At 45.3% G+C, this 23,553-nt stretch overlaps 2 protein-coding genes across 5 annotated transcripts in view; one reads left to right on the top strand and one right to left on the bottom strand.

Moving 5' to 3' along the window:
* Positions 1–370: 370 nt before the first annotated feature.
* LOC148976827 (uncharacterized) lies at positions 371–5,564 on the bottom strand. The gene is made up of 2 exons (XM_089118483.1): positions 3,963–5,564; positions 371–649 (listed from the first exon to the last, which is right to left on the bottom strand). The coding sequence occupies exons 1-2, from the start codon at positions 5,088–5,090 to the stop codon at positions 647–649; spliced, it is 1,131 nt and encodes a 376-aa protein (XP_088974609.1). The 5' UTR covers positions 5,091–5,564; the 3' UTR covers positions 371–646.
* A 3,313-nt stretch (positions 5,565–8,877) lies between these two features.
* The window catches only part of ylpm1 (YLP motif containing 1), a 30,396-nt gene continuing 15,720 nt past the window's right edge, over positions 8,878–23,553 (top strand). For 2 of the 4 annotated variants that reach the window (XM_039692929.2, XM_039692927.2), the window contains exons 1-17: positions 8,878–9,658; positions 10,810–11,010; positions 11,189–11,386; positions 11,503–12,350; positions 12,437–14,521; positions 14,634–14,760; positions 14,869–15,013; positions 15,092–15,181; positions 15,288–15,450; positions 15,609–15,766; positions 15,853–16,007; positions 17,850–17,912; positions 18,357–18,476; positions 18,581–18,757; positions 18,872–18,955; positions 19,055–19,138; positions 19,245–19,325. In XM_039692929.2, the coding sequence (XP_039548863.2) occupies positions 9,149–9,658; positions 10,810–11,010; positions 11,189–11,386; positions 11,503–12,350; positions 12,437–14,521; positions 14,634–14,760; positions 14,869–15,013; positions 15,092–15,181; positions 15,288–15,450; positions 15,609–15,766; positions 15,853–16,007; positions 17,850–17,912; positions 18,357–18,476; positions 18,581–18,757; positions 18,872–18,955; positions 19,055–19,138; positions 19,245–19,325 (5,289 nt within the window). In that variant the 5' untranslated portion in view covers positions 8,878–9,148. The remainder of the gene's footprint in view (positions 9,659–10,809; positions 11,011–11,188; positions 11,387–11,502; positions 12,351–12,436; positions 14,522–14,633; positions 14,761–14,868; positions 15,014–15,091; positions 15,182–15,287; positions 15,451–15,608; positions 15,767–15,852; positions 16,008–17,849; positions 17,913–18,356; positions 18,477–18,580; positions 18,758–18,871; positions 18,956–19,054; positions 19,139–19,244; positions 19,326–23,553) is intronic. The other 2 variants (XM_089118481.1, XM_039692928.2) reach the window with 2 other exon arrangements.

The following is a 23,553-nucleotide window of genomic DNA, read 5'->3' as shown; positions in this document are numbered from 1 at the left end:
TGCGCTCATTGCGAGTCTCGCAACTTTGCGCTCATGGATCACCCGCCCCTCATGCTCTCCCTCCTCCCAGGAGCCTTGGAGAAAGAAAAAGTCAGAGGGCTGAGCATGTGCGTTTTAGTGAATCCACGCATGTGCAGGGCCAGTGTGCTTCACTCTCCCAGCAACGAGATGTTTCACCCGTGCTCTTCTCCCAGAAGGATCTGCACCCCCTCATCTGGAGTGAGCGGTATGGTCTCCTTTGATGGATCTGAGAAAGAGGCCGCTGATGTCATTGGTGGCTTCTAACGCAAAAGAAAACTCAGTGGAAAACTCCATGTAACAAGGTTCTTACTCAATATATATAGGAAGAAGGAGACAGGGTCGGCGAGACTGGAACTCGAACTGTATTTTATTCTTTCAAACACAAAACAAAGGTGCGCACACAGCGCGTTCACCGTAGCCTCTGCTACAGCAACTCTCATTCATAAACTCTTTCCACGTCGTTGATGACAGCTTCTCAGTCCACTGGGTATGAGTCCACAGGGAGTTTCAGATCCCACTCCTTCCCGCTGATTCACAGCTTTCGACTGACAGCCCGAGTTCCAGCCTGTTTCTCTCTCCCCGTCCTTCTCACACTGTGCCCGTTTTAACCGTCTCCCCACACCAATCACTGCAATCAGACACAGGTGTTTATCATTTGTCCTTGATCCACTTACTCACCGCACAGCCCCTTGACTCATCTCTCCGTGAAGACAGTGCGCAAACCACGCCCCCCTCACCACATACCCCCACCGCCCGACTCAGGCCAGGGAACCGTCCGGCCTGCAGCCCCCCCCCCCCCCCTTCCTGGAGAGGAAGTCGGCCACCGCCATCTGCGCCCCCGGCCTGTGGACCACCTGAAACTTAAATGGTTGTAAGGCCAGATACCAACGGGTGATCCGCGCGTTGGTATCTTTCATGCGGTGGAGCCACTGCAAGGGAGCGTGGTCCGAACACAGGGTGAACTCCCGTCCCAGGAGGTAGTAGCGGAGGGTGAGGACAGCCCAGCGGATGGCCAAACACTCCTTCTCAATGGTGCTGTACATCGTCTCTCTCTTAGAGAGCTTCCGACTGATGTACAGCACCGGCCGTTCCTCCCCCTCCACCTCCTGGGACAGGACCGCGCCCAAACCCCTATCCGACGCATCTGTCTGCAGGACAAAGGGGAGAGAAAAGTCAGGAGCATGTAAAAGCGGTCCTCCGCACAGAGCAGCCTTTATCTGGGTAAAAGCCTGCTGGCACTGCTCCGTCCACTGGACCGTATCTGGCGCGCCCTTTTTAGTCAGATCAGTCAGCGGGCTAGCGAGGTCCGAATAATTGGGAACGAAACGTCTATAATATCCCGCTAGCCCCAGGAACTGTCTAACCTCCTTTTTGGTCTTAGGACTCGGACAGGTTGCAACCGCTGCTGTCTTATCAATTTGGGGACGCACCTGTCCGTGACCCAAGTGGAAGCCCAGATACCTTACTTCTACCCGCCCAATTGCACACTTCCTCGGGTTGGCCGTGAGCCCAGCTCTTCTCAGCGTCTTCAGGACAGCACGCAAATACTGCATATGCCGCTGCCAATCATTGCTATAGATGATAATATCATCCAGATACGCCGCGGCATATGCAGCATGCGGCCGGAGAATTCTGTCCATCAGCCGCTGAAAAGTTGCCGGTGCCCCGAACAAACCGAACGGAAGCGTGACGAATTGGTGTAACCCAAACGGCGTGGTAAAAGCTGTCTTTTCTTTGGACATTGGAGATAAGGGGATCTGCCAATATCCCTTTGTTAAGTCCAGCGTCGAATAAAAGCGAGCAGAACCAAGCCGATCAAGCAATTCGTCAATCCTCGGCATTGGATAAGCATCAAATTTGGACACCGCGTTCACCTTTCTATAGTCCACACAGAACCGAATCGAGCCGTCAGGTTTTGGAACTAAAACTATCGGGCTGGCCCAGTCACTGTTGGACTCTTCTATTACCCCCAGGTCCAGCATTGTCTCTAATTCGGCCTGAACCATTTTCTTCTTGTGTTCAGGCAATCGATACGGACGGCAACGTACAACGACCCCCGGATCGGTCTCAACGTGGTGCTGAATGAGATTCGTTCGACCAGGCAGAGGCGAGAACACATCAGAAAACTCCGCTTGTAATCTTTTAATATCAGTGAGCTGTGAGGGCGAGAGATGGTCACCAGATGGAGCCAGAGAGCAGGGTTGCGATTTAACACTCACCTCTGGTCCGAGATCCTCCTCCCCGCTCACCACCGTCGCCAGCATCACTGCCTCAGCCTCAACCCATTTTTTTAGTAGGTTGAGGTGATACGTCTGACGTCCCCCGCCCCTGTCTGTTCGAATTACCTCATAGTTGAGATCACCGACTCGCCGTGTGACCTCAAAGGGCCCTTGCCACTTTGCAAGTAATTTCGAGCTGGACGTGGGGAGTAATACAAGCACTTTATCTCCTGGTGAAAATTGACGGAGTTTAGTTCCCCTATTGTACTGCTGTTTCTGTCTGTTCTGAGCCTGTAACAAATTCTCCAAGGATAGCCGCCCCAGTGTGTGGAGTTTTGTTCTCAGGTCCAGGACATACTGAATTTCGTTCTTACTAGCCGACGGTCCGTCCTCCCAAGTCTCCCTCAGTACGTCTAACACCCCACGAGGTTGACGACCGAAGAGAAGCTCGAAGGGGGAAAACCCCGTGGAGGCTTGGGGGACCTCTCGCACAGCAAACAATAGGGGTTCTAACCACTTATCCCAATTTTTGGCGTCTTCGTGAACGAACTTACGAATCATGGTTTTTAACGTGCGATTAAAGCGTTCGACCAGACCATCCGTTTGTGGGTGATAGACGCTGGTGCGAATCGATTTAACGCCCAATAATTCATAAAGTTCGCGAACCGTCCGTGACATAAACGCCGTGCCTTGATCGGTGAGGATCTCCTTAGGGATCCCCACCCGGGAGATTAATGAGAAGAGCGCGCTTGCCACACTCTTAGCCGAGATGTTGCGAAGCGGAACTGCCTCCGGGTATCGTGTTGCGTAATCCACCAAGACTAACGCAAAACGATGCCCCCGTGCTGACCGTTCTAATGGCCCGACGAGGTCCATGCCAATTCGTTCGAAGGGGACCTGCATCAGTGGAAGGGGGCACAAGGGTGCTTTTGGACTGGCCGGTGGATTTACCAACTGACATTCACGACAAGACGCGCACCACCTGCGCACATTCTCGTGAATGCCCGGCCAAAAGAATCGGGCCATGAGACGGTTTAGTGTCGCCTTTTGTCCTAAATGTCCGGCCATCGGATTACAGTGAGCCGCCTGGAAAAGCATTTCCCGGCGGCTCCTTGGCACTAATAACTGGGTTGTATCTTCCTTTGTCTGGGCGTCTTGGGTCACCCGATACAACCTATCTTTAATTATGCAAAAGTAGGGATACGAGAGCGGTTGGTCCGGGTGGAGTAGCTGTCCGTCGATGGAACGGACCGAATCAATCGCGTGTTTGAGCGTTTCATCCTGGGACTGCTCTAGGGGAAAATCATCGCGCTCAGAGAGGAGATTTCTCTCTAAAGCTCTCTCTTCCCCTACAGCAGCACCCAGAGGTCCCGGTACAGCCTCCCCCACCTGCACCACCGCTGTCTTCCCCTGCTGCTTCGTTCTCCAAGAAGCATCCGCACATAAAATCCCCAATAGATTCGCAAAACCTGGCCAATCAGTTCCCAGAATTAGCGGATGCTGGAGGCGCGGATTAACTGCCGCCTCCACGTTATGCTTTTGTCCCCGAAATAGAATCGCGACGGACATTAACGGATAATTTTCCACCTCCCCGTGCACACACCGAACCCTAACCAAGCGGCTGTTATCCAATGCCCCGGACCGAATCAGGCTTTGATGAATAGAGGTCTGGTTACATCCCGAATCCACCAAAGCCTGATAGGTACCCCCCTTTATACTCACAGGTATCTGGTACAAGCCAGCTTGATCGGGGGCGGCCGTTGGCGCGTCGGGGATCCGGACCAGTGTCCCCACCTCCATCACGGGACACCGGTCGATAAAATGGCCCGGGTCCCCACAGCGCCAACAGGCCGGCCCAGGCTTTACCGCTGCCCCAGCGGCGGGAAGGGGAACAAGGGATTGCCGTGAGGAGAGGGTTGTCCCCGGAACCAGGGTGGACGTGTCCCCCGCTGTTGGCCCCCGCGGACCCGTTCTCCCCGCGGAAGCGCTATCCGTTGGCCAGCCAGACTTCCACCGCGGCGCTGGGCGGGGCACCAGGCCCCCTCGAGACCTGGGAGCGGGGAGAGGTTTAGGAGAGAGAGAGGCGGAGAGAGAGAGAGGGAGAGAGGGAGAGAGAGAGACTGATGGGAGGGTTTCGCCGACCCCTGAGCACGCCACCATGTGATCCTCCGCCAGTTGAATGGCCTGGTCTAGCGACGTCGGGCGGTGGCACTGGACCCATTGGGCAGTCCTCTTCGGAAGCTTTCCCACGAACTGCTCCAGTACCACGTGATCGATCATTTTCTCGACGTCGCTACCCTCGGCCGTCAGCCATTTTCGGCAGGAGTCCCGGAGCTGTTGTGCCATCACGAAGGGCCGGCCGGACTCTTCCAAGGTCAGGGATCTGAAGCGTTGTCGATGCTGTTCGGGGGTCCGGCCGACCCGCTGAAGGATGGCACGCTTCAGGTCGTCATAGGCCAGGAGATTCGCGACTGGCAGTTGGTGGGCGGCGATCTGCGACTCACCGGACAACAGCGGGATGAGTCGCAACGGCCAGTCTTCTTTGGGCCACTCCCGGGCCTCGGCCGCCTTCTCGAAAAGGTCCAGGAACGCCTCCGGGTCGTCCTGTGGACCCATCTTCCCGAGGGTCAATGGTGTGGCCGAGGCTGCAGCTGGTGGGGGAGTGGCCGGAATCCCCTGGCCGATACAGCTCCGGAACAACTCGCGGTCTTGCTGCTGGCCTTGGAGGAGCGCCTGGAAGCGCTGGTCCTGTTCCTCCTTCATGCTCAGCAGGGCTTGATGTTGATCGCGCTGAAGAGCCGCGAGTGACTGGATGATCTCCGAAAATGGCGATCCTGACGGGCTCTGCATGGCGGCGGCAGACTCCTTCTTCCCGGGTTTTCGGCACCAGTGTAACAAGGTTCTTACTCAATATATATAGGAAGAAGGAGACAGGGTCGGCGAGACTGGAACTCGAACTGTATTTTATTCTTTCAAACACAAAACAAAGGTGCGCACACAGCGCGTTCACCGTAGCCTCTGCTACAGCAACTCTCATTCATAAACTCTTTCCACGTCGTTGATGACAGCTTCTCAGTCCACTGGGTATGAGTCCACAGGGAGTTTCAGATCCCACTCCTTCCCGCTGATTCACAGCTTTCGACTGACAGCCCGAGTTCCAGCCTGTTTCTCTCTCCCCGTCCTTCTCACACTGTGCCCGTTTTAACCGTCTCCCCACACCAATCACTGCAATCAGACACAGGTGTTTATCATTTGTCCTTGATCCACTTACTCACCGCACAGCCCCTTGACTCATCTCTCCGTGCAGACAGTGCGCAAACCACGCCCCCCTCACCACACTCCAGCTGCCTTCTGCCCAGAGATTCCGGCGGTGGATGGATGTTGGATGAAGGCCATTGAGGAGCTCGGCTTGGAGCGGTCTGCCCCAGAAGAGCCCGTCCGCAGCACTTGGGTGAGTAATTCCTGCCAGGGGGCCACCTGCGAGCCCCCTATCAGAGACCTGCACTATTCTTCCCGGAAGTTCATGATGAACTCACCAAATTGTGGTACACCACATACTCGGCTCGCATCTACTCTTTTGTCTGGCTATGAGAAGCTCCCTCTTCTTGAAGAGGGCATTGCTATGCACCTCTGTCCGCCCACCGCTCTGGGATGGAAAACCAAGGCGATTTATCCATCTAAGCCCTGCAGAACCACCTCAGCCCACCTTCCTCAACTCCCACCGGCTTGTTCGGAACCACTGTAGATGGCTTTGCGGATTGCATCACGGCAGCGCAAAAATCATTACAAGCCATGCTTCATGCATGTTTCAAGTCGCCAGAAGGCCCCGCCAAATCAGAGGCCCGCAAAGCCTATCATGTCGCCCGCTTAGGCTCAGTCCAAGCCAGAGCCTGAGCTCCGACAACGACCTCAGTCTACAAAGTGCAACCCCTTTCCCAAGATAACGGTTGTCCCTGAGTTGCAGAAGCCATCCTGGTCCACCAGGAGAGAAGAGGAAAGGGTTAAGTTCCGCCGAGACTGGGTCACCTACAAAAATCTTGAGTCTGCCTTCCGACGCCCCATTCAGATCCTGGCGTTGGAGGCAATGTTCACACTGCCAACACTGGGCCCATCCCACCCAAACTGTATGTGCCCAAGCAAACTACCACTGTGATAGCGGATCCACTAGCTGTAAAGGTAGCAGTACCTGGGGCGACAGTGGCTCAGTGGTTCATGTGGGTTGTCTCCGAACCGAAATGTTGGTGGTTCAATCCTCGGTTCCACCTGACCAAGTGTCGAGGTGTCCGTGAGCAAGACACGTAACCCCAGCTGCTCCCGACGAGCTGGATGGCGCCTTGCATGGCTGACACCGCCGTCGGTGTGTGAATGAGTGTATGAATGGGTGAATGTGAGGCAAATGTAAAGCGCTTTGGTGGCCATTAGGTCTATGAAGGCGCTATATAAATGCAGTCCATTTACCATTTACCTAAATACAACTTTGTGAAGTTGTAAAAACATTGGAAAATTGCATATGAAGAGTTCAGATGCAAAAACCTCTAAATGCCATTTGAAATTTTCTTCTTTAATGATAATTTTTAGCAAACTTGTATATTTAAGTTCAGTAATTTCACTTAAATAACAATTAATAGGTAATTATCATTGCCATTTAAGTGAAATTACTGAACTTAAATATACAAGTTTCATAAAAATCATCATTAAAGAAGAAAATTTCAAATGGCATTTAGAGGCTTTTGCATCTGAACTCTTCATATGTCCTTATAGACGAATCCGACGAGCGTTCTTGTGTAGGCTGCCATCTTGTGGCGACGCCATTACTGAGCTGTTACACCGGCATAGACATATGCACCGGTATGTAAATTTACAAACCTCGGAGATAAGGTGATAACGCACCCTTGATGACAGCTACAGCCAGGCAGACTTGTTGGGTTGATGATGTTAGACATTGGCCTCCAGTCACAGATGAAGGTACAAACGACAGATTATTTATGAAAATAGCTTGGCAAGCAAGCTAGGCTAACGTTTGCTACCGAGGAAACTAAAAAAAAGATCTGTCCATTTGGCAACAATAAATAAATAAATAAATGAAATCAAATAAACAATTTCATGTTTTTCATTTGTGTCCATTATTTATCTCATTTTTACATTGCAACGGGCATGGGTAAGGTAACGTTACAGCTAGAAAGTATACATAATATCGACCAAATACTGTTTTTAAACCATGGAAAGAGGTCAATATAACAGCAGGAGAACAATTATGTCACATAACGTTACATTCATTTTAACGTTACAGCCATTTGACCATATAGCATGTAAATTGAATAGAAAAAATAACAAGAGAGGAGATTTTGCTGATCACTAATATCACACATTTATTATAGGCTATTATTTTACTTATGTCATTAAATAATTGTTATTATACGCGAATGTCCGCGTCTTGTACTCGCTCAGGAAATCTGTGTAAACCGTACGGCACCAGACAGCCCAGATAGCAGACTGACATTGAATCAACGTGGAAATATGACATCGAAACAACGTTGATCTGACATTGTTTTGCTCATCGAATTAACGTTGAACCAACGTCAGATGCGTCATTCTTTCAAAACTAACGGAAAATCAACTTGAAATCAACGCGTTGTTTCAACGTTATGAAAGCAAACCAATTTTCGATTTCATTTAGCTTTGAAGAATGCCGCGTCTGACGTTGGTTCAACGTTAATTCGATGAGCAAATCAACGTTGTTTCAATGTCATGAGAGACGTCGTTTCCACGTTGATTCAATGTCAGTTTGCTATCCGGGAGGGGCAGTCGACCCGGGGTATTCACAATGTTTTCTCTTCAAAATTGAAATTTTACTGCCACCATTGAAACAATTTATAACGGAAACTCTTTACCCACTCGACATTATACAATTAAGGGCTAACGTTGTAACGTTAGTGACAGTCGTAAATCGCGAGCTGTTTATTCCAGTGGACACAAGTTGCAACTAAAACAATAGAAGGCAATGGCGCAACGCTACCCAGCAACAGCTCAGTAATGGCGCCCGCTTACTTCCGGTAGTTTCGCCGGATTCGTATAGCCTAGGCGAAAAACATTATGTTACAAAAGAAGTACCGATATGTCCAAATTCACAGTAGGCTACTCATAAAATAGGCAAAAAGTACCCAGTTATCTCCGTAAAAAAAAAGAAAAAAAGTAGGCTACTTCAAGAAATTATACGATTTCAGATCATTTTGTGCTGGGAATTCAAGTGAGAAACTTTAATGGACCAGGCTTACACTCAGTGTTAATAAGACTATGTTTTTATTTACAAACAAACAAACAAAAAAACAACAACAAATATCTTCTTTGTAGTATTATGGTTGGCAAACCAGCTTATTTCTGCCACCTACTGAGTTGGAGTTTGAACGCAATTACGTAAAGGTTAAAAAATACTAAATCCTAGCAATTATGTCTCATTAAGTTAAGTTAAGAGCTTTGTGGACAATACGTTTTTCAATGTATGATTTAAATCGAATCAATTTCACCTTGAAGCACAGGCCCTAGTACTGAACCAGTGCGACAGGTGGTGGTAATGCGCACGTCCATGAAGAAGTGTAAAGGAAATGCGATGACGTGTTACGCAAGTGGGCGTAACACACTGACGCTTGGGCGCAGGCGCAGTTGGGCACACGCACGCACGCACAAGCTCGACGAGGAAACAGCACTCAAACAATAATTATTTATGTAAGCGTTGTCTTTTTTGCACATCTGCAAAGATAAAATCTTTTTTCTACTTCATGAGATAGTTACACTCTGTGTCTATAACTGCGTTCGTATTTTCAAATTGTAGTAGTGATAGTTTCGAAGGAACCGGCTTTATGCGATCAGGCGGCTAGGCCTCGCCTGGCCCGCAGTGTCTCGGATCAAGCATGCATCCCTCCTGGGGAGGATATGGAGGGGGACCCCAACCTCCTCCACACTTCGGCCCGCGGCCTCATCAGTTTAGGGGAGCTCAGCCCCCATCAGCAGCTGCACCAGCACAAGCAGCAGCTGGGGGAGGATTTGGGGGATATGGAGCTCCGTCGGTGCAAGCGTCATCTAATTTCTCTAGTTTACACGAACAGCATTTACAACAAATGCAGCAACTGCAGCAGCTTCATCAGAAGCAGCTTCAGTCTGTGCTGCATCACTCCGGCAACAACACCAGCAGCGGGCCTGCTCCGTACTGGCAGGCCGGCGGTGCACCACCCAACACTTTTCAGGATCCCTCAACCCAGAGAGGTCCAGCCGGCCAGCCTCAGCCTCCTCCGCCGGAGGCGAAGCCTCCAGCGCCCGAGCCCACATCATCTTCCTTATCTGCAGCTCCAGTACCACAGGTTAGCGAAACCAGTTCATCGGTGGCGGATGAAAAGCCAGACTTTTCGTCGATGTCTCAGCAGGCAAGCTTCTCTTGCATTTCTTTTTCCTCTTCTTCCTCTTCTTATTAATGTCATGTTATTATTAATAAAACATTATTAGACTTCCTGTTTGGGTAGAGTAGCCTACAATATAATTAGCAAATCATACTCGTAAAATATTCTGTCTAGCTCTTGTAGAATTTTTTTACACTTTGGATGGTTCACCAAAAAGGAAAAAAAAAAATCTTTCAATTACTCACACCCATGTTGTTGTATGAGTTTTTCTTCTTCATTCTTCTGATATTTTAAAGAATGTTGATGGTAGCCATTGTAGTTATGGAAGTCAATGGCTATCATCAACTGTTCGATAACCAACATTCTTCAAAATAGCTTATTTTGAACAAATGAGAGTAACTCGTACAGGTCTGGAAAAACATTAGGGTTAGCCTAGTAAATTATAACAGAATAACATTTTTTGGGTAAACTATCCCTATAAGACAAGGCACAGGTAAAAAAACAAACAAACAAAAAACAGTGCAGGACAGTAACATTAACATTGAATCGGAAAAATCATATGAGCGGCTTTACACATTCGAATGTTTACATTTAAAGATTTCTTTTATCTATTTTAACAGCCAAGTACACTATACATATCACAGGATGTTGCATACTTTCTGGCCTTTTCTCAATGCAAATTAATGACCTTGTGTTTTATATTAGCCTCTTTGAATGCTCTCTTTCCCTTCATTCTTTCATTTTTTTCATGAAAGAATTCTCTTTTCCTGCTTGAAGCCAAAGTTGGTGGGATGATGGTGCCTTACAATTGACTATCTATTTATTATGGTACATTTTAACAAATTAATTTGAATTTCATTTAAAGAGTATGCTTCCTTGCAATTGCTTTGAGATTCAAAAATTCAAACATTTTTGTTTTCATCATCAGTATTGTATGTCGTAATCAAACATGGCACACATATTGGAATATGTGCAATGGAGTATAACAAGAGACCTAACTACTTAATTGAGTAGTCTTCAGACGTCTTGGAATATAGCTTTTTTTTCAATAGGCATGGACATTATAATATAAATTTTTACATTTGAGTGAACTATTTATGTTATTAAATGGATTTAGTTTGTACAGTGTTTGAATTCAAACAATGCAAAAATGTTACATTTGTGTTTATTGTGTACAGGAGCAGCAGGATTATTGGTATCAGCAGCACCGTCAAAATTTGCAAAAGCTGAGAAATGAGAAGGCGATGCAGAATCAAGGTTCAGCTAATGGAGGCCATGCTTCAGTTCCTCCTCCTCCAGTTGAACCCCCAAAGAGCACCCCTCCTCCACCACCTCCCAAAGAGGAACCCCCTCCTCCCCCACCACCTGAGGAATCGAAGGTAATATCTTTTGCACACTGTTTCCACCCAACCAGTTTTATACCTTCTGAAATGAGGTACAGCATTAATTGATTACTTTTATAAATGTATAGGGGTGTAATGATCTTGTGTTTGTGAACTAATTATTGTGTATCATTTCGTCTGATCATATTTAACTGATTACTGAAATTCATTACAGCCCAGTGGCATCAATGAGACAGGAGACCCTGCAGAAGCAGCACGTCTTCAGCAGCTACAGGCGGCAGCTGCCCATTGGCAGCATGTGCAGCATCAAAGAGCCAGCCTTCAGTACCAGGCACTGATGCAAGAGCATGCTCAACTACAGCAGATCCTGCAACAGTACCAACAGGTTATTCAACAGCCTGCGCATCTCCAGGTACAATCTCCTGTCTTATTAAATCTCTCAGTGGTTCTAAATTTGCATGGTTGGCTCAGAAAAAGTGTAAAATAAGGTTACAATATTATTTATGATTGTTCAATTATATCCACCAGACTTTGCCCATGGAAATGCAGTTGCAACACTACGAAATGCAGCAACAGCGATTTTCTCCATTGTACCAAGAATGGGACAGGCACTTTAATTTGTGGTTAGAACAGTTTCAGACATACCCACACAAAGACCAGCTGCAGGATTATGAAGCCCAGTGGAGGCAATGGCAAGAGCAAATGAATTCAACTTCAGCTCATCTGCAAGAGAGAGTCACTACTCTAAGAGCTATGCAGCCTCAGTATGGAACAGGTCCTTCTTATGGGAGCATGATGGGACCATATGGGCAGCATAGACTTCCCGGACCAGATGGAAACATGCATTTAGCCGGCCCAGGGCTTTCATCTATGCCTCCACCAAGTAACATGGATGCCATGTCAAGACCACAGGGCCCACCGCCTTCTGGACCAGGTATTCCACAGGGGCCATCACCTGCAGAACCTTTTCCATCGTCTGGTCCAGATACTGTCTCTGAAACACATGCTGGACCACATGGGCCGGGGGCTGGACCACATGGGCCGGGGCCTGGACAACATGGGCCGGGGCCTGGACAACATGGGCCGGGGCCTGGACAACATGGGCCGGGGCCTGGACAACATGGGCCGGGGCCTGGACAACATGGGCCGGGGCCTGGACAACATGGGCCGGGACAACATGGGCCGGGGCCGGGACAACATGGGCCGGGGCCGGGACAACATGGGCCGGGGCCTGGACAACATGGGCCGGGGCCTGGACAACATGGGCCGGGGCCTGGACAACATGGGCCGGGGCCTGGACCACATGGACAGGGGTTTCGACCACCTGGATTGGGGGTCCGACCCCCTGGGCCTCATGGAAGATTTGATGGCCCAAGGTATTGTATTTAGAATAATGTTTAATTGGGTAATATTTTATTTATTTGGAGCTACTAATTTCTGATTTTATTTAATTTCTTTTCAGGTTTGAAGGTCCCAGAGGCCCACGGTTTGAACAGCCACCCCAGCAACGGTTTAGCGGGCCACCCAGATTTGACAGTGGCCAGCGATTTAGTCAACCTCCCAGAGGTAATCTTCAACACCCAGGGGCTCCAACAAGACTTGATAACCCCCCTAGACAGAATGCACCTACACGTTTTGAAAGACCCCATATACCCCCTCAACAACCAGGGCATGGACAGCAATCCAGTCCTGTACCTGGAATTCAAACAAAGCAACAATCAGCAAAACCCGATGCACCACCAGTTCCTCCAACTCAAACAGGCCCAGAAAAACACAAAGATCACTTAGATCAAAATAGCAAAAAAGATGGTGCTTCCACTGGTCCTTCACTGACAGATGATTTACTGGACTCAGTGGATGGATTTTTTATTCAGAGTGGACCCATTCCTCAAACTAAGGATACTAAATCAGAGAATACCATTGCTGATACTGCAAAGCAGGATAAGCCAACAGAAGATGCTTCTAAACCATCCTTACCTACGGAAAGTCCAAACACCCCAAACAAGAAACCTCAGAAGTCTAGCTCACAACCTCCTAAAACCGTTCATGCTGCAAATGGGCCACCACAAAATGCAAAGCCTCCTCAAAATGATAAGTTTAAACCTGAAACAATTAATGAGGCTACTAGGGGGCCACAGATGACGACTCAGACTGGTCCACCTCAGGCCACCCGAGGGAGAGGAAGGGGCCAAGGGCCAGTGCCTCTTCGGGGAATGGGCCGTGCACGTGGTCGAGGGCAGTATGGGGGACAAGTGGCTGATCCCAATTGCCAGAGAGAAATTATGCAGGAGGATCCCTATGACCATCAGGAAACCGATGACACAAGGCATGAAGAGGACCAGGATTTGGTTTGGAGAGATCCCTCTTTAGATGGTCCTGGAGAATTAGAGGACCAAGAAGCACCCCTTGAGATGTGGCATCCAGAGGAAGAACACTTCCCAGAAGAGTATCCAGAGAGCACTCCTCCGGGTGAACACTGGGAAGAAGAACAACAAGATTATTGGGAGGAAGAAGATCCATACTGGGCAGAGAGAAGACCTCCAATGCATGCTAGACCTCCCTTTCCTCCAGGAGGTCCCAGAAGGCCCCCTTTCAATCCACGATTTATGCTTCATGGTCCAAGGCGCCCCCCTCCTCCTGGAAGTTTGCAACACAACCTACATGGACCTCCTCACATGGGACCACGTGGGGGAATGGTACCACGATTCAGACGCGGTGTAGGCCCATGGGGACCACCACCCCACCATGACATGATGGAGCGAGACATGAGACGGCCACCACCACCTCATGAAATCTTGGCAAGGGAACCAGCTGGATCTCTTGAATATGATGAAGAAATAGACAGAGAACCTGGATGGCCTCGTCCACGTGGTCGAGGGCTGAGGCGTCCTCCTTTACCCCCCCAAGAAATGGGCAGAGGGATGAGAAGACCACCTATGAGGCCCCCAATGCCAATGGAGAGGTGGCGTGTCCCACCACCCCATGAAGAAGGAAATTATGATGAGGAATACCCATATGGTGAAGAAGATGATGCACCCAGAAGGCCTATTCATGATTATCATCCAGATTATGAGCAAGACGATGACTATTATGGTTCTCGTGACGAATGGGGCAGGGAGAAACCTGACCGAGAGTATCCTCCGCATCTTCGCCCAGAGGTCATTAGAGAGGATCCTTGGTTAGAGGGAAGAGAAAAATCATTCCCATTTGAGGAAGAGGATCGATATAGAGAGGAACGAAGACGACCTTGTTACCCTGATGATCCGCCTTATCAAGAACGAGATAGGGATCCTTCATTTCACTCTCATCCTGATTGGGAAAGGCCACCACCCCTGCCTCCACCAGAGAGAGGTTACGCTCATTCAGTTGGTGAAACGAAGCCCCAATATGAACATAACCCAGAACCACTAGCTGGCATGCCTGCACCTCATGCCCCGGAGACCCCACTTGAACAGTCTTCACCTACTGCAAATACAGCTGTACTTGCTCTTTCTCAAAGGCAGCATGAGATCATTCTAAAAGCTGCTCAGGAGTTGAAAATGATAAGGTAAAATTTATTTCCCAACAGAGTATCATTATTTAAATAACATTCGAGTCATACAGGCTAGCTGGATGAGATTTCATAAGTTAAAATCTCACTGATTTTATTTAAACTTTAGAGAGCTCCAGGAAAGCCAGAAGTCTTTGGGAGATGCTCCCAACCCTGATTCGACTGGGTTGCCTACAGAACTTCCTCCTGGAATTCTTGGATTGGAAATTACACCTGAGGTTAAAAGTGCTCTGCAGGTATGCCAACTTTGGGTTTCAAATTATGCTCCTTAATTCCGAAACTAATGTCCTATAGTATGTTAATGAAAAAACTCTAATTGAATGACTATTTTGTTTTTCTCAAAGGCTGCCAATTTATTGTCAGAAACGGGACAGATCTTGGAAGCTGGTTTAGCCCCTTCAAATCAATCTACAGACTTTCTTCATTCTTCAGCACCTGTTCCTACTGCCACATTCATTGCTAAAACAGTGGACTATGGGCATGGCCGTGGTCAGTATATATTCTGCCTCTCAGCTGACATAATTTTAAATGTATTTAGTCAAACTATATTGTGTTTTCATTTAACAGATCCAGGTGCAACAGTGGAAAGGATATCTTATGGAGAGAGGATTGTGTTGAGGCCTGCCCCACCGCCATCTGAGCGGCTGTATGAGAAAGGTTGGTTCTGTTCTGTTAATATTGGGTTTGTTTGCATAAAAACATTGGGGCTGTTTATTTTTATTTGTGTTTTTTTTATGTGTGATGAACTTCTCTTCTTTGTTAGAACTGCTTGGCCCTAGAGACCCTTACTATGACAGAAGAAGTGACCCATATGGTGGTGCCAGAGATTATGACAGGGATTGGGAGAGAGATCCATATAGGGAGAAGCCAGCACTGGACTATGGGAGAGACCGATATGAAAGGGACCGTTACCTACGAGATGAACGGTAGGTACTTCAAGACTTTCCTGCTGCATTCATTTCTCACTCTATTTGACATTTTATGTATTTTATACCCATATTGGTTCAAGCACTTGTTTGTCACAGACTGGAAAGCAAGAGTGCAGTATTAAATCTAGATTTTATTTTCGTGTGTCTGCTTTCAGACCTCCACTTGGGCCTCGTCCAGGACACCGAGACAGAGAAAGAGATCACCCAAGCCGCTCGAGCAGGGACCGTGAGGTTTATAGCCGATCAAGCTATGAGAGGTCTTCCTATGAAAGGAGTCTTGAGCATTATGACCATGGATCCTCAAGCTATGGAAGTAAGTCACTATAGTAATGAATAACCGAGTAATTACTAAGCCTGAAAAATTGGGACCTGTCTAAGATACCTCTATTTCTTACCCAGGTGATCGGAGGAGCTATCCAGATGAGCGCCCCCCACCCTCCACATCACTGCCCCCTCCTGCACCTGTTGCCCCTCCTCGTGTGGAGAAGAAACCAGAGATAAAGAATGCCGAGGACATCCTCAAACACCCAGGACGATCAACTCGACCTGACAGGGTATGCCATAGTTATTTTGTTGTTATTAGTGGTGCTTGCAAAGCAACACTATTGTTATCCTCCATACTTATTAATCTTTTTTTTCTTCCACACAAAACTTCGGCGCGCTACTCCTCCCGCAGCTTTTGTCACAGACTCATGAGAGTGGTGTCAAATCGACCGGCTCGTTTAGGAGAGGTGTGCTATGACTTTTCTAAGAGATCGGGGGTACGATGGTCGCCCCAGGGGCGAAAAACGGCCAAAAAAAATCCCATAGACTTAACATTGCGAAAAACTTTGACGGGTCATAGCTCTGAGCGAGGATTTCGTAGAAATCTGTGATTTACCACATTTGAAGAGGCTGACAGGCTCTGTAAGAAAATACCACACAATGGGGTAAAAGTTGCACCCCTGGGGGGCAGGTGGCCCCCAAAGTTTCCTCATTGACTTACTATGGTGAAGGACATCCCATCAAATGCATGTGTTTTTCCTACTATGGTAAATTGCATAGGGATTTTGCATTGAACATAGCTCTGGATCACAGTGTAATAGAGACAAGGGGGCGGGCTCATTTTACTCAGACGACCAATCAGTCCCTCAGGGTTATTGTGAAGCTATTAAGCCACGCCCTAGCAACCATATAGAGCACCTTAGCAACAAGTCCCATAGACTTCCATTGAAAGAGATCAAGGGGATATCTCCGGATAGAAGTGTCATAGAAACACGAGGGTGGTCTCGTTTGATTCGGGGTAGCAAACAGCCAATCATGAATAACCTCAACAATTTCTGGCTACGCCCTAGCAACCATTATCGAGGACCTTAGCAACCAAATTTTAAAGAGGTATATCTTCCATTCTGAATGTCAGAGAGGCATGGGAGTTGTATTATATCAATCAAACTGACCAGCAGCCTTTGGAGATTCATGATTGGCAGCTGCCAAGCCACTCCCTAGCACCCAAACAGAGTACCCTAGCAACCATTTTGTAAGACCTACATCTCTGCATCAAAACACCGTATAGAGATGGGGGTTGGGTCTTTTGACTCATGCTAGCACATAGAACTTTCAAAATGCTAAACATGCTAGCTGTGAATAGCTACATGCTAATATTGATTAGCTAAGTGCTAAATCATGCCATGAACAATATAAAAACTCTATAATAACCATATGTGAACACTACCAACCACCTAGTAATACCATAGCAACTACCCAGAATACCCTAGCAACAACCTAACAACACCATAGCAACCACCCAGAACACCCTAGCAACCGCATAGCAACACCCTAGCAACCACCTAGAAACTATCCAGAACACCTTAGCAACACCCTAGCAACCACCTAGCAACACCCTAGCAACCACCCAGAACACCCTAGCAACACCCTAGCAACCACCTAGCAACACCTTAGCAACCACCGAGCAACACCCTAGCAACCGCCTAGCAACCTTCCAGAACACCTTAGCAACACCCTAGCAACCACCTAGCAACCACCCAGAACACCCTAGCAACCGCCTAGCAACACCCTAGCAACCACCCAGAACACCCTAGCAACCGCCTAGCAACACCCTAGCAACCACCCAGAACACCCTAGCAACCACCTAGCAACAACTTAGCAACCACCCAGAACACCTTGGCAACCACCCATAATACCCTAGCAACTGCATAGCAACCGCATAGCAACTACCTAGAATACCCTGACAACCAACTAGCAACCACCCAGAACACCCTAGCAACCGGGTGGTGAGTTTTGCCACTGCAAGCACCACTTCACATTTTCCTCTGGAAATGTACATTCTAGTTATTATAATTATTCTCTACTTTTGAAAATCATGCTTTACCCACAGTAATTTTTTTTTTTCTCTTCAGATCGTAGTCATCATGCGTGGACTACCTGGAAGTGGCAAAAGTCATGTGGCAAAACTAATTAGGGTAATACATGAGATCTTTTATAAGATATTTTAATGTTTATAATTATTATTTTTCCCAAAAATGTTTGGTCTACTTTGGCCGTTTATGGAATTTGACAAGTCCCTCAGGGTAAATGTTGAGTTGCCTTCAAATGACTATATACTAAACTGGAGGCTGTTATTAAGCTAGCTCATAAATATACAGAAAACTAGCCGCAGTAGGAAACAATTTATGCTAATGTTCTCTCTACTGCCCCTGCTGGCAATGAGACTGCAGTGCATATTTGCATTTCATCTAGCTCGCATAGCTGGAAGTGCTTGAGATGAGATGTTTTAGGCCAAAGAGACTTCACAAAGCCAAAAGAAAAGAACAAAATAACACTTTTGCTAATGTAGTTTCCTTTTTTTTTGTAAATGACTGTCATTTCAATTCATCCATGAAGTAATTATGCTTTTACTGATATAGGACAAAGAGGTTGAATGTGGAGGTGCACCACCCAGAGTGCTTGGCCTGGACGATTATTTTATGACTGAAGTGGAAAAAGTTGAGAAGGACCCTGACACTGGGAAGCGCGTCAAGAACAAGGTTTGAACTAAAGCTGGAACTTCTTTGTGTTCGTTTATTTTAAATGGAAAAACCTCTACTCATTTCTCTAACTGATCATGTAAATCTTCCTGGCCATCGATCAGGTGCTCGAATATGAATATGAACCGGAGATGGAAGATACATATCGAAACAGTATGTTGAAGACATTTAAGAAAACACTGGATGATGGATTTTTTCCCTTCATAATCCTGGATGCCATTAATGATAAAGTGAAGTACTTTGACCAGTTCTGGAGTGCTGCTAAGACAAAAGGTTTCGAGGTGAGCTTCATCTTTATTTAATATGTTTAAGTGGTTCCTTTCTAGGAATGAATTGAGTGCAGCAGTATATACTTTTTAGATCTACGCCTTTAACTCTGATTTTTTTATTCTCAGGTGTACTTGGCTGAAATCACCACTGATCACCAAACATGTACAAAGAGAAACATACATGGGCGAATACTAAAGGATATTACGAAGGTATTTTCTTTAACTTAATTTACGGTTTGAGTAATACCACCAGAACTACATGATGTCCTTTTTCATGAGCATGACTAATAATATGCATTTTGTGCACAGCTGGCCAGTGGCTGGGAGTCTGCACCACCCCATATGATACGGCTAGATACCAGGTCTCTACTGCAGGATGCGGCAATTGAAGATGTACGTTTGTTAATGACTTGTGCCGTTATTATGTTCATTAAAGAAATGTAAATGAGTTTTCCTTATTCTTTTCTTCTCATAGTAACATAAACTGCTTTTGTGATAGGTGGAGATGGAAGACTTCAACCCATCTGAAGAAGAACCAAAGGCTGAAGTGAAAAAGGAGGATGACGACGAGACGGATATGGTAGGACCTCACGTTGCATGCATGCTTCTTTTATCCAATAATTTAAACTGTGACTTTATAGTTACTTGACCCAGTTTCTCACCTAAACAAGGTAAGTACTCTTATTATTGATCAATGTTTCAGGATATTCTTTCCCAATCCAAGTTGAAAGAATCCAAAAAGAATTTTCCTGAGACATGGGATCTCCTGGGGTTTTTAAAACAATTGCAATCCATATTCCAAATATGGATTATTAAATGCTTTCTCGAGCAAATATATTATAACAGCAAATATCATGTTGTCTCACTAAAGGCAGTTAGTTGACCTAACTTGAAAGTGTTTGAAAAACTAACAAACTTTGATGTCCAAAAGTATTGTATTTTATAATGGTATTTATCATTGTCTTTCTCTGTTTATCCTCACAAATCTTCATTTACTTAATTCTTATTTGAAGATCCACAACAATTTAGCTAATTTAAAATAATATTTTATTTACAAAACTGTCCATTGAGACTTGTAATGAATCGGTAATGTATATATATTTTTAAATGTCACTGGCAGAACTGATCTCTTGAGTAAAATGTAAGTTAAGCTTTTAAAACGGTCATCACTAGATTAAAACTAGGAGCAGAGTCGTTTTTTTTTTAAAAACTAAGACCTGTAACTCCTTCAGCAGAATCATTTGTTACTGTCTGTCAAATTTAAGCACAATTTTATTAGCATGGTATGAATTGAATCCAAGTCTCCACTTTCAACTCAAGCATTGCAACCCTTGACTCTTAAGCGAAAGATTTAAGTATCCAAATACAAGTCCGCTTGTAAAACGTCAGACTTATGATGGCTTATTTAGAGCATTTTAGTGCAATGGCTTCTATGGACAAGAATTTCTCATGATGTTGCTGTTTTGTGTAATAAATCTTTATTTTATCTAGCCCAATATTAAACAGCCTCACAATTAGTACGCTCCACACAGAAACACACAACTCCTAATAATGACCCTTTGTTGTGCGACTTGAAATTCAATGAATGCATATCAGTTTAATCTTGTAGGAAGCTATACATTACTCTGCACTATTGTCATTTTGTGGCTTATTTTAAAATGGGTCTCACAATAGAGCCATTAATTCTGTCGAGCTACTTTTAGAAGGATTTTTGTTTTTTTTGGTTGATGTGTGAAGACCTAAACCTAAATCACAAGCTTGCCATACAAGTTGGTGTTTATTATGTTGATAAAAGCTTAAGGATTGTTCTAACAAGCTGGAATTACAGTAAAAATTTAGTAATTTTGGACATTGTCAGAACATTGTAGAAAGCGAGGAAGCTCTTACATGAGGAATTAACATGCACACTAAAGAGATGGTGGATTTTCCTTTCATTTAAATATTGAAGAACTTAAAGAACAGTTGACCTGGGGTGCGTTTCCCGAAAGCATCGTTAGCCAACTATGGTCGCAAGTTCCGTCGTTTTCCAATAGAGTTCAATGGAAATTGTGACCAACTTGCGACCATAGTTGGCTAACGATGCTTTCGGGAAACGCACCCCTGAATTGATGGATTACCAAATGAGGGCAATTAAGCTTTTCTACATTTGAAAAAAATAACTCTTTCAGTCTGTTTTATGCTGGGTTCAGACTACGCGATATCATTCGTAAAAGACAATGGGCGTCAGGACGCAAGAATCGATCGATTCTTGTGGACAACAACTGACACCACGGCTGTGATGCTTCAGCTTCACAGCAGAAAGACTTGCATATTTCATTTTTTTTTTCGGTCCTCCACTGAAAAAAGGGTGGAGGTGTAGGGGCAGTCATGGCCTAATGGTTAGAGAGTCAGACTGGTAACCCAAAGGTTGTGGGTTCGATTCTCAGTGCCGGCAGGAAACGACCGAGGTGCCATTGAGAAAGGCACATAACCCCCAATCGCTCCTTGGGTGCCACATTGAAAATGTTTGCCCACTGCTCTGGTGTGTGTTTGTTCACTACTCTTGTGAGCACTAACTTGAATGGGTTAAATGCCGAGTATGGGTTACAATACTTGGCCTTCACGTTTCTCACTCACGATGAGTTCTGTCACATCTGTGGCCTTGACCAATAGCAGCACAGAAACTCTTCCATACACAGCTTTCAAACATGGCGAAACGTGAGCGAGATGATGGTTTTGGTGCTGCTAGGTGGATTTATGCAATGGAGGCAACAATACTCCTGTTCGAGGGACTACTACGACAGAGTGAAAAAAGATAAATGCTGGCGAACAATAGCAGAGGCGCCTCAGCAACCCGGTGAGTACTGGAATACGCATTAAGCTGACAGCCTGCTTCTGTAGCTTTTGTTTTTAAGTTCTTGTTTCCCGAAGTCAGTCTCTAGTTCTGCCTTCTCAGTGACATCACATATGTTGTTAAAGATGGCAAGCGATGATTGGTCTGGAAGCAACGTGTAGTCGACATGTTTCTTGTCCGACACGAATTTAGGAGTCAGAATTACATAATCTGACACAGTGATTATCGTAACAAATATATTTTAACAAATATAGTCTAGTCTGAACCTGGCATTACACAGCACTGTTTTAAACAGACTAATGACATGGTGTATTTTAGTTTAAGTAAAGGATTCTTTTATTTTGAAACTCAAACTCAAGTGTTGTTTTTGATAAAGTTTGTCCATATGCTTTTGGTTACTTGCAATACAAAATTCATAAATAGTAACTGTAATTTTTTGCCTGTAATTTTTGTACATCCAGCTTTGTGGCCCCTTTTGCTCAGTGAAGTATTGTTAAAATTAAGTTGACAGTCTTTGTAAACTTGCTTTTTTATGTACTGTAAAGCTGAAATTTCAGAAGATGAGTTAAAGAGTAGCACTGAATGGATCGAAAGCCTAAGCACAAATCATCCTTCTCCATACTTCAGTTTCCAACTTAATACATTTATTTTGGCTTGAAACGAAGTAAAGCATAAAGAAAAGTAAAAGAAGAAAAATCGATGTATCCTTGTTTTGGTCACATGCAATCAATTCATCCCTTTCTTTGCTGGTGCCAGTAGCAGTCATGTAAAGCTAAAAAAATTATATATATATATTTCAGGACCATTTTCAGTATATACATTACTTTCAGCCACTAACCATGATTATATGCATTCTAAATATTCATATTTCTAATGAACAGCTGGAGATGTAAGAGACCGTTCAGATCTTTGTAAAACACCAGATCTCTTCCAACCTGGCTGCTCAGTCTCATACCTTGTAATACTTATCCCGATCTTTAAAATTGTTTTATATTCTTGCAAATTATGCAGCAATATTTAATTTGAATTATATATTTATTGGAACTGGGGCAATTATGTCCTTTAAAATAGGATAATTCATTGTTGGAAGAGATCATTTCATTGGTGATCAATGTAAAATTAAACTTAAGCGTTCACTTATTCAACATTAGCCAAATTTATAAAATCAACTGAATCAATTGGCAGTATAGGACCACAAACCCAATAGCCAGAATAAACAGAAATCCTCAAATAAAAGTTGAAGTTTGAATGGCCAGAAAAATGGTAAAAAAAAAAAAGCCCTGACATTGTCAAGTTTAATTTCATAACGTTTCCCATTTAAGCTGGTATCAAATTTCATATTTCCCTGATAACCGTTTGTATAACAAGCCTTCGATTAAGGTAATTTTGATATGCCAGTTTGACATGACGTGGAAGTGTTGAAAAAACACTCTTATCTTGCTCATCTACTGAGTGGACACATGGGAAAAACTAATGCATGCAAGGTCTGAGAAAATAATTTCCTGCTCTAGTATACACTTTAAAAACAATACATTATTTAAAATGTGTAACATGGCAGAATTTTTAATGCAGCCTTTGTAAAAATGTAAAGCAAACATAAATGTGCAAAAAACATGAATGTAAACATCTAGCTTTTCCAATGTCGATTAGAGCAGTCTAGTTGAGTAGTTTCGCACATCCCTATTATAAACGATAGCTATGACACAGTTATGACCTGCACTTGATGCATCAGTGTTCCAGGGTGTTTTGAGTGTTCACACTCTTACCAAAGAGTGCATATTTACAGCTTCAAACTTTGTCATGATTAGTTGCAATTTGCAACACCAATTATTGTTTTTGATTTATTTATATGTTTGTGTATCTTAGAGAAATGATACCAAACAGTTCTAAATCTATGTAATATTAAGACTTTATAATCAGCTAGTTTGTTGGTCTATAAAGCCCGTAACACACCAAGCCAATGCCAACGAAACTA

The sequence above is a fragment of the Pimephales promelas genome, chromosome 13, assembly GCF_988280905.1.
Source record: "Pimephales promelas chromosome 13, fPimPro1.hap1.1, whole genome shotgun sequence".
Classification (NCBI taxonomy): domain Eukaryota; kingdom Metazoa; phylum Chordata; class Actinopteri; order Cypriniformes; family Leuciscidae; genus Pimephales; species Pimephales promelas.
The sequence above is the reverse complement of the archived record's forward strand: the minus strand, read 5'-3'. Positions and strand labels throughout refer to the sequence as shown.